Raw genomic sequence first — 11,158 nt, forward strand, 5'->3', positions numbered from 1 at the left:
CTCGGGGGGAAGGGGAAGCTTATAAATTGATTGATTGCCATTGTACAGGAATAATGGTAGAATTAAACAAGCTGGAATGGTGTAAAGTCGGGACTGCTCGGTAACCACTCCCAAAGGGAAAGGGTAAGGAAAGAGGAGTAAAGAAGGAAGAAAGTAGGTAGGCAGGTAGGTAGGTAGGAAAGAAGGGAGGGAGAAGAAAGGATAGGAGGAGAAGAAGGAGGAGAAGATAGAGGGTTAGAAAAGATGGTAGTGAGAAGTGGGAAAGAGGAGGGGAAGTAGGAAAGCGAGGAGAAGGATGGTGGGGAAAGTCGAAGAAGGATGAGAAGGGTAGAAAGGATTAAGGGAGGGAGTGGCGGTTGAGCAGCCCTGATTGAGTATAATTTGAGTATAGGATCGATTGTTGGATAAGTGATTGTATTGTACACTGGTCAAATTGTGGGAATTATTATGGAAAAATAAAAAAAATTTGCCCTGAAAAAAAATAAAAAAAATAAATGTATATATTTTTTAAAAAAACTACACACTCAGTAAGCAACAGCCTAATTAAGGAATCCCCAACACTGACAGGGCATAAACAGAGCAAACTCCCCTCTCTTCTGGCATTGATAATATTAGTAGTTGGGTAATAAAATGTCTGCAATCAAACATCCAAGCTCAAGGACTCCACAGAAGTATCTCAATTAATACTTTCCTCTTAGAAATAACATTCATTAATAGGGTTTGAAGTATGTGTGAGACAGAAAGAAAAACACAGAGAGATTAATGCAACCCTGATTCAATTCTTTAGCCTGGTACAGCGGTATTCTGCAAACAACAATCGTTTTCCCTTTCTCCAAAAAGGAATATCAACTTTCGCAAAACCTTGCATCTTCATAAACAGATCAATTTTGAAAAGGTGTGTTTCTTGGGGATCAGAAGCTAAACCTGGATTAGTGTTAGAACGTAAAAAAACAAACAAAAACAAATTACCCGTATTTTTCAGACTATAAGACGCACCGGAGTATAAGACGCATCAAGATTTCGAAGAGGAAAACAAGAAAAAAAAATAGTTTTTGGTCTTCGCGCATCTGGTTTTTGCCCTCCCCGGCCCCTAGGAGCACTCTGCAGGTCTCCCAAGCCCTCTGCGTGTCCCACTTTTGCGAAAAATGGGCCCATTTTTTGCCACACAAACCCCCCATGCATCGCGTTTTTGCCCTCCTCAGCCTCCAGGATCACTCTGCAGGCCTCCCAAACCCTCTGCGTGTCCTGTTTTTGTGAAAAATGGGTGTTTTTCGCCTCCCAAACCACCCAACATCGCGTTTTTTGCCCTCCCCATCCCCCAGGAGCACTCTGCAGGCCTCCCACACTCTCTGCGCATCCTGTTTTTTGCACAAAAAGGGCCTGTTTTTGGTGAAAATGGGATGCATAGGGCGGCGTTTTGGGAGGCCAAAAATGGCTGTATTCAGTGTATAAGATGCACCAACATTTCCACCCCCTTTGGCGGTGCATCTTATACTCTGAAAACTACAGATATAATAATTCTGGAAATCTATAAGGTTGTGCTCATGCAATACCAGGAGCTGAGTCTGATTCCAGGGTATCTTTTAAATTGCAAAGATATTCTACGAAATATTGAAAACTTAACTGTGAAGTAGCACCAAAAGCACCAGAACAATTACGCTGGCCTAACCCAAGCCATTAACTTTAAAAAAAATTAGGTGTAGGAAAACCTGACCTCATCAGTCACAAAAGAGAAGCAGCTTTCCATATGAGGTTGAAAGGCCCTATCGAAACACCGCCTTTCCGAATTACATATCAATTCCCGAAGAAAAAGGCGTTTGAGTCGCGAGCGAGACAGACGAAGAGTTATTTTACCCAAATCGCTGAGACGCATCGGAGGGAAGCCACCTTTCTCTATGCACATGTCCAATTGCAATGAGAAGGGAGGTTGAAATCCACTGCATAAATTACCTGCGGTTAATTAATTATTCACCCAGCTCTAGCCGTTGTCTCTGGATCACTGAACTATAATTTGTAGCTTAATCATGGAAGGCTATAATATATGTAAATTCTGTAACCATAAACTATTCAGCTTGGGCAACGAAGGGTGGAGAACGCTTTGAATTAGCAGAGAATAAGAGGAAGTTGGAGCGGCAACGCGTGCCGTTCGATTTGTGAACGACATAATTGGACTCCCTTGCAGTAAACTATTAGCTTCGAGTGCCACCGAAGTTAAATTGATATTTATTGGCATGCCGCCCATAAGAATGCCAGGCATTGCAATGGGCGGGGGCAGAGAATTGAGTTGTTCTGACCCAGTTCCCCAAACATGACAAACCCTCTGATGTGAACTCAAAAGATTCCTTTATTAGGAGCGCCGGCAGTCCCAGCAAAAAGTTTCTCAGTCACCGCAGGCTAACAAATCTGTCCATCCGGAAGATGAATAGTTGTCTGCCACACCTATTCATCTCCATCCCGTGCCTTTTATCCCCAGAGCTAGGGTGCGGCTTCACTAGTAGCGATGGCTCTTCCATCCCAAGGACCGGCCCATAGATTTCCACTGCTCTCCTCTCCCCTGCCTTCTGCACATCTGCACGTCAGGCACTGGACCCAGCCATTCCTCCTCTTCCTCATCAGCCACCTTCATCTGTTCCATGGGTTTATTGCTCTCACATGTGTGACAATCCCCTATGGTTTCTGAATAGTCAAGTCAATGGGATTCGCTTAAAGACCAAGCGATCCACTTAACAACGGCAGGGATTAATTTAACAACCACAGCAAAATAACAACAACAACAACAACAACAATAATAATAAAAATAATAATGCACTTCACTGCCTTGCTTAACAATGGAAATTCTGCTCCCAATTGCGCTCGTAAGTCAAGAACTACCATATTTTTTGGAGTATAAGACGCACCTTTTTCCCCAAAAAAGAGGGTGAAAATCTGGGTGCGTTTTATACTCCGAATGTAGCCCCACCCAGCTTCTAAAACGGAGGTTTCCGAGACTGAAAAAAGCATCAGAAACAAAGCTTCAGAAAAAAAGCCCCCAAACAGAGCTTTAGAAAAGAAGCCTCCAAACAGCTTCAGAGGCTTTTTTTCTGAAGCTCTGTTTCGGAGGCTTTCAGAGGCAGAAAAAAGTTTTTTCTGAAATGGAGTTTCAGAGGCAGAAAAAAAAGCAAAAAAAAAAGCAAGGCACAAAGCTCACAACCAAGGAACCTGTTGCTAAAAGTCACCTCTGGGAACAGCTGATTAGGGTATTCCAGGAGGCTGATCCACCTGCCAATCAGCTTTTTCCTTATTTTCCTCCCCAAAAACTAAGGTGCGTTTTATACTCTGAAAAATACAGTACCTGCAGTCTTTGCAGGGATGTGACATTCTGGCTTCCCATTGGCAGAATCCGTATTTTTTTCCCCTTCTTCCTCTTCCTCTTCCTCCTCCTCCTCCTCCTCTTTTCATTTTTTTTTTTTAAACCCTATTCTCTTATTCTGGATGCTCTCGATTTTGACAGTCAACCATGGGACCGAGAGAAGAATGATTCACGACCCTGACCTTTGCCGAAGCTGCCTGTTTGGATTGGCGGTTCCTTCTGCCATTCTCGCTCGTTTAGCAAAGCTGTAAACAAGGATAGCGGGAAGGAAGGAAGGAAGGAAGGAAGGAAGGAAGGAAGGAAAGTGGGTGACATTGTCTAGCAAATTGCAGAATGCTGAAAAGGTCAGAAAATTTGCAGAAGGCGGCTCTCCCGTAATTTAAAACGCCTAGGAGCCAGTTCCATACTAATAACTCATTTGCTGTACTAGCCCAGCAAACAGAACATCAAAGTCCACGTGTGAATCCATTTCAAAAGCTTGATTTTGTATTTAGATTTTTCTTTTTCTTTTTTTTTTCCTAACGAAGGATGAGAAGGGACCGCTAATTTACCTGGCTTTTAATTTCAATTTCTCCCTCTGGTAAACAGCAAAACTGTTTATTTTTCTCTCTCTCTCTCTCCTCCCAGCCACATATCCAATAAATCCGATCAAAATTCCGAACTGGCAAATTTCTCGAAATGTAAACGAAAGCGTGAAAATGCTCCCCTGACTAATATCCTCTCCAAGTTTAGCGTTTCTGGAGAGTGAAATTTCGAAGTGTTCCAAAGCACTGAGGAAGCGAAAAATGAAATATCGGTTGCATTGCTTGCTTGGAAACGTTTTCATCCTAGTTTTTTTGTTTTGTTTTGTTTTCTTCCACACTCGCCGTAATTAGATTAACCATCAAGAGTTGCTGATAGTTCCCAGAGGCTTAGACATATTGTCTTGCTTATAAACATGGACAGCGACTGAGATTTTCCTAGAATCACAAATCCAGACAGAGTTCAAAACTGCACCGGCTAAAACGATCAGGGGAGAAAAACCAAATTTTTTAGCACAACGTCTCATAGGTTGAGTCCAGAATTCAATCTGTCAATCCAAACTGAATACTCGGTTTATGTAGGGCTGAAACCAGCGGTGGGATTCAAATAATTTAACAACCGGTTCTCTGTCCTAATAGAATTTTTATTGGCCAAGTGTGATTGGACACACAAGGAATTTGTCTTGGTGCATATGCTCTCAGTGTACATAAAAGAAAAGATACTGGCTGGGTGGGCGTGGCAAAGGTAGGCATGGCCAGGGGTTATGAAAGGTAGCACTCGGCTTCCTGCAACCCCCTGGGAGCGAAAATGCATCCCAGGTAAGTGCAGGAGGCCTCCCTGCACTTACCTGGGAGAAAAAATGGGGTGGGTGGAGACTCCTGGAAGGAGTGGAGCGGAGCCAGCAATTTAACTACTGGTTTTCCCGAACCGTCTTGAACCGGCTGAATCCCACCACTGACTGAAGCCTGTTTACGATTCTTTATCTTCTTGGGGTTCACATTATTTTCAATCTCATCAAAACACTGGAAAATAGATATAATTTATCAAAGCCGCCTCCTGCCATCTCCTTTGCAAATTCTACCCCTTTTAAACACTCGAGAGTAAAAACAGGAAGAAAAATAAGATCTGTTTTTTAAATTCTTGTCTTTGTCTAATAGGATTGTTTTCATCTTTGTCATCTTGTAACTGAAAAAGATATTGTGCTTCTTAGCATCCGAGCTTGAAGCCTGAAATTAGGTTATAGTGGCGCATGGATGGATAGAAGAGCTTAGCGGTATATTTATTCTACATATATATCAGGAGGCAGTTCAGTTGTGATCTATGGAAACCGACTTTGTTTACAACAAAATGGGACTTATTTAGAAGAAGGAGAATTAGAATAAAGCTGGAAGGGACCTTAAAACGCGTAAAATATTTTCTTAAAATACAGTTAAACACAAGTTGCAAACAATGCGAGCTAGAAGCATAAGAGAATGATTAATCATATAAGGAAGGTTTACAAAAAGGGACACGTGAACACTATTATTATTATGTGATCATTATTAATGTTATGAATATCATTGTTATTATTATCATTATTATTTCTCAAAATTAACTGTACCCAGCCAACACACAGTTTATGTAGACATTGTTTTTTATATTTAACTAGCTGATAACCTGGTGCTGCCCGGGTATTTATTTATCCCAATCCTGTATTAGACAGGAAGAGCAACTTCACCCTGAGTCCCAATTTTGGCAAGAATTAAATTAGTTAAAAATGTTTTTCTCTGTGCCCCCGAAAGCGTCAAGTAAAATGATGCCACCTTGTTGTTTCTAATGTTGGATTTTCCCCCTTACCAGAGGGAGCCCCCTTGTGGAGTACTGTGCTGTACAGTAGAAGCCATTTTAAGGCAGTACAGTAGAAGCCATTTTAAGGCACAACAGGCTTTATCTTACAGAACACACACCCCAAGGGGCGTTAGGGGTGTCTTACCCCCACAGTATTTATTTCCAGGGAGTAAGTTATCTGTGTACCAAGTTTGGTTGAAATTGCTCAAGGCGTTCCAGAGTTATGCTGGAACAGACACACATACACACACACACACAGAGCCATTTATATATATATATATAGAATAGAATAGAATAGAATTTTATTATTATAGATAATAATATAGATAATATAATAATCTAATAATAATAATAATAAAGAACAGTGTGAGCTGTTTTTATTTAAATGCCTCCAAAAAGATTATAAGTAAATCCTAAGAATTGTAACCCTTAGTGACTTCCAAATTAGAAGTCAATCTCCACTTGGTCTCACCATTAAGAAGTAACAACAGAAAACTCTCTTACACTAATTTGTTTAATCTACTCTTAAAATTGTTTAATCGAAGGTCTATGCGGGAGTGGAGACAAAATTGTTTCATCCACTTTCAGGAATCCATGCTACACGAACTGAAAAATGATTCCCTTGGAATTCACTCTTTTTTTAAAAACAACAACAACAACAAAATTCTTTCTATACCAATTTTTTGCAAACGTACATTAGGGAAATGTCTACAATGCAAATAGTTAGATTCATGCAAACAATAATAATCATGCGGTCCTAATGCTTTTCGTTTACAAAACTGGCTTGTAAACAAAACTGAAAATAAACACAAAGAAAAGGTGTTCTCTTTGGCAGACAATGATGATGAACCATATAGGGCAGATCTGCAAAAATGGAGAAACTGAAACAAAGATAAAAAACCGAGCAGGCTACCATCATCCCACCTTGCGGTGACGTGTTCCTTAAGAGTTTCGTAAAGAAAGAGAAATTCCATCCAAACGTGGAATAACTTAGATCAGTGTTGACGAACCTTTGGTGTTCTCACATGCAATGAGAAATGTAAATGTAAATTATAAGTAAATCCTAAGAATTGCAGCCCTTAGTGACTTCCAAACTAGAAGTCAATCTCCACTGGGTCTCACCATTAAAAAGTAACAACAGAAAACTCTCTTACACTAATTTGTTTAATCTACTCTTAAAACTGTTTAATCGAAGATCTTTGAATCTATCCATCACGTCCTTGGATGAACGTCAATCAGTTAGATCCAATTCTCCAATCCTATGCAAATCTGCTCCTTGAAACCATTCTTGGAAGAACCTTTCTCCCCAGGGCCACCGAGAGGATTATAAGAAAATGTTGGATAACCATCTGACTGAGATGGTGTAGGGTTCCTGCCTAGGCAGGGGGTTGGACTAGAAGGCCTCCAAGGTCCCTTCCAACTCTGTTGTTATGTTATGTAGACATAACAGGGTGTGCATGCGCACACAGCCCCTCCGCACACTGCTCGCGCATGCGCACACGGTCCCCCCACATGTGCCCCGCACCTGTGCAGCAGAGACCCAAAGGCCATTTCCACACAAATTACGTGTGTGACAATCCACACGGTGGAAATAAAGCTGTTTCCCATGGCAAAAAGAGTTCGTCGCCCCTTTTTATTAATCCCATCACTGTTTCTGTTTTTGAGCTCCAGATTTTGGAGATGGCATTTCAGAACCATTCATAAACTGAAATGAAATGTAAAATATATTTTAAAAAAAACCAAACCCCCCCCCCCAGAATGAAACTAAACTTGCAACCTTAAATAAATAAGAAATGAAATTAAAATTCAGTAACTTACATAAGTAGATGTTCACTGTGTTTCAGATTAATAAAGGTTATGTCAAACAAGGCTGCCAGATGGTTTTGCTAAACACCCAAAGTATAGAGCTGTGATGGCGAAACTATGTTACACAGGTGGCACGCAGAGTTGTATTGGTGGGCACGTGAGCTCAGCTCCAGCGCGCATGCGCACGCTGGCCAGCTGATTTTGGGCCTTCTGGGCCACTCAGAAGTAGGGAAACAGGCTGTTTCCTGTCTCCAGAGGGCCTGAGGGGATGGGGAAAGCCCGTTTTTTGCTCTCCCCAGGCTCCAGATCCTCTCTAGGAGCCTGGGGAGGGCACAAATAGCCTTCCCCATCCTCCCAGAGGCCGGAAACGGCCCATTTGTCAACTTCCGGTGGGACTTCCGGAGGGCCTCCAGGAGAGTGGGGAGAACCATTTTTGCCTTCCGCAGGCTCTTAGAGAAGCTCTGGAGCCTGGGGAGAGCAAAAAACAGGCCTACCGGGCCCACCGGGCCAAAAGCGTGAGGAGCGTGGGGGAGGTTGTGCATGCATGGGAAGCGCGGGGGGTGGGGCACATAGAATTATGGGTATGGGCACACACATGCGCGTGACACCCCCCCGGCTCTCCCTGCTTTTGGCACGCGATGGCAAAAAGGTTAGCCATCACTGGTATAGAGTATGAAGTATATATCCAATGTTGGGTTTTTGTTTTTTGTTTTTTAAAAATCATTTTGTAATTTTTTTAAAAAAAAATTCCCCTTCATGGGCTCCATGGCCCCCGGAACAATGTACCAGCTGGACCCCCCTCTCCTCAGGCCTGCCTCTCCCTCACTGCAAATGAGAAAGTAACATATTGACTTGCATATCGTAATAAATATCAGTCACACTCTGCTCTCTTGGCTTCATTTCAGTCACACCTTTTCAGAAAGGAACTTACCCATCTGGACTTCGAGAAGACTCGTCTGGTTCTCTACTGGGTACAACGGTTGAGGTGGTCTGTTGGTGACTAAAGCTAGAAGAGAAAAAAAAAAAAAAAAGAGAGAGAGAGAGAGAGAGAGAGAGAGAGAGAGAGAGAGAGAGAGAGAAAGGAATGGGGAAAATTAAAAGAATAATCCGGTTCTGGAGACAATGAGTATTCTGCAAAGACTTGGATCTGCATACCTGTATAGCCACACCCATTAAAAAAACAATCGGTAGCATTCTGCTAGCTTTGTAACTATATTGATAAAAACTCCCTTTTTATGAACCTGTAGCCCCTTAATTTGGGGGGGAGAGTCAGGGTGACTGGATGGAGCTGAGCCTTTACTGGCCGGATGCCCTTCCTGATGCCAAGCAGGGTTCACAGCAATTTTTTTTTTCGTTTGGACCCTGAGAGAGAAACATTTGTAGCATCTGAGAGAAACAAGCTACATAGGATTGAACCCTCAGCCTTCCAAATAGGAAGTGACCATCTTCACTACTAGGCCACCCCGCTGCTCCTTAGGAATTATATTGATGATGGCACCAAAAGCAACAACCAGAATCATATAATGCTAATTTATGCAAATGGATCCTCAACGCAGATAACAATGAAGTACCGTATTTTTCGGAGTATAAGTTTTTGGGGAGGAAAATAAGAAAAAAAGCTGATTGGCAGGTGGATTGGCCTCCTGGAACACCCCTGATCAGTTGTTCCCAGAGGTGAATTTTAGGAACAGGTTCCTTGGTTGTGAGCTCTGTGCCTTGCTTTTTTTTTCTTTTTTACTTTTTTTTTCTGCCTCTGAAACTTCATTTCAGAAAAAAAAAAATTCTGTCTCTGAAAGTCTCCAAAACAGAACTTCAGAAAAAAAGCCTCTGAAGCTCTGTTTGGGAGCTTCTTTTCTGAAGCTCTGTTTGGGGGCTTTTTTTCTGAAGCTCTGTTTGGAGGCTTCTTTTCTGAAGCTTCTTTCAGCCTCTGAAACCTCCATTTGAGAAGCTGTGTGGGCTACATTTGGAGTATAAGATGCACCCAGATTTTCACCCTCTTTTTTGGTGAAAAATCTAAATAGGCGAGAAGGAGAAAGTGAAAAAGAAAGAGAGAGAGAGAAACAGAAAGAAAAAGCGAGGGAAAGAGAGAGACAGAGAAAGAGAGAGACAGAGAAAGAGAAAGAAAAAGAGAAAGAAAAAAGAGAAAGACAGAGAAAGAAAAAGAAAGAAAGAAAAAGAAAGAGAAAGAAAGGGAAGGAGAGAAAGAGAAAGAAAGAGAAAGAAAAAGAAAAAGAGAAAAGGGAGAGAAAGAGAAAGAGAAAAGAGAAAAAAGGAAGAGAGGGAAAGAGAGAGAAAGAGAAAGAAAAGGAAGAGAGAGAAAAAGGAAGAGAAAGACAGAGAAAGAAAAAGGAAGAGAGAGAAAGAGAAAGAGAAAGGAAGAAAGAAAGAGAAATGTTCTCCACTGCACCTTGTAGGTACTTTCCAAGCCTCTCATTGCTTATAAACGCCTTTTTATTCAGGCTAGAAGGGGAATTCTATTTCGAAGACCGTGGCAGGCTCACCCGCCTTTTCCAAGCCTAAGATGGAACAACTGACCCTGATGAAACATCGGGTCCACCCATGCAATTAAATTACTTTTGGATTAGCTAGGAATAGAAAGTTGCTGGCAGGTGAAAAAAATATATATAATCAATGTTTTTCACTAATGCACTTGGAATGCCATTAGAGGGAACAGGAAGGCCTGCCAATCATCGCGTTATCTCTACTGAGAATTTTCCAAAGCGGCCCGGTGGATTCGTACACAAGTCTTAAAGTCTAATTCACTTAAATAGACGCCGATGATGGAAAGTGCAGAGATCAATTGCAAAGGACTCGCCGGTGTGATTTAAAATCAGCCTTGATCAGACAGAGAGCTCAGAGAACTAACGGGGGGAGCCGAAAAGAAAAAGAAAGAAAAATACTTCTCATTGGCGGAAAACGATTATTTTCAACAGTTTGCAGAAGGTAAACAAGAAAGAACCGATCTCCCCAAATCCAGGTCCTATGGACACCCCTCCTTGAGACCCAGTGTTATGGCCGCCGGCCCTTCCAGCAGCCGAACCAGAGGAGGAGGAAGCAGCGTGGGAATCAGGATCAGCATCAATGCAACCTGGGACCTCATAGGGCCATGATGGCGAATCTATGGCACGTGTGCCACAGGTTCTCAGCTCTAGTGTGCATGCATACGCCGGCCAGCTGATTTTCGGGCCTTCTGATTTTCGGGCCTTCTGATTTTCGGGCCCAGGGGAAGGGCCTTCTCTGTGGGGGCTCCTACCCTATGGAACGAACTTCCCCCTGGACTCCGACAACTCCCGGATCTTCGGACCTTCTGCCGCGAGCTAAAGACGTACCTATTTTTCCGCACAGGACTGGCATAGAATTTTTAGACGTTATTATTGGGTTTTTAATTTTTAATTGGGTTTTTATGGTTTTTAAATGTATTTTAAATTGGAGCCAAATTTGAATAAGTTTTTTTAGTTATTGTTTTATCTGTATTGTGTTATTGATTGTAGTTTTTACTTGGCTGTAAACCGCCCTGAGTCCTTCAGGAGAAGGGCGGTATACAAATTAAATAATAATAATAATAATAATAATAATAATAATAATAATAATAATAATAATAATAATAATAATAATAATATTATTATTATTATTATTATTATTATTATTATTATT

At 41.7% G+C, this 11,158-nt stretch overlaps 1 protein-coding gene across 1 annotated transcript in view; it reads right to left on the reverse strand.

Annotated features, from left to right (window-relative positions):
* IL1RAPL2 (interleukin 1 receptor accessory protein like 2) overlaps window positions 1–11,158 on the reverse strand; it is a 432,928-nt gene that overhangs the window by 89,985 nt on the left and 331,785 nt on the right. Inside the window, exon 6 of the mRNA XM_058154577.1 lies at window positions 8,436–8,510. Within this exon, the coding sequence (XP_058010560.1) occupies window positions 8,436–8,510 (75 nt within the window). The remainder of the gene's footprint in view (window positions 1–8,435; window positions 8,511–11,158) is intronic.

Source organism: Ahaetulla prasina, chromosome 11, assembly GCF_028640845.1.
Source record: "Ahaetulla prasina isolate Xishuangbanna chromosome 11, ASM2864084v1, whole genome shotgun sequence".
Classification (NCBI taxonomy): domain Eukaryota; kingdom Metazoa; phylum Chordata; class Lepidosauria; order Squamata; family Colubridae; genus Ahaetulla; species Ahaetulla prasina.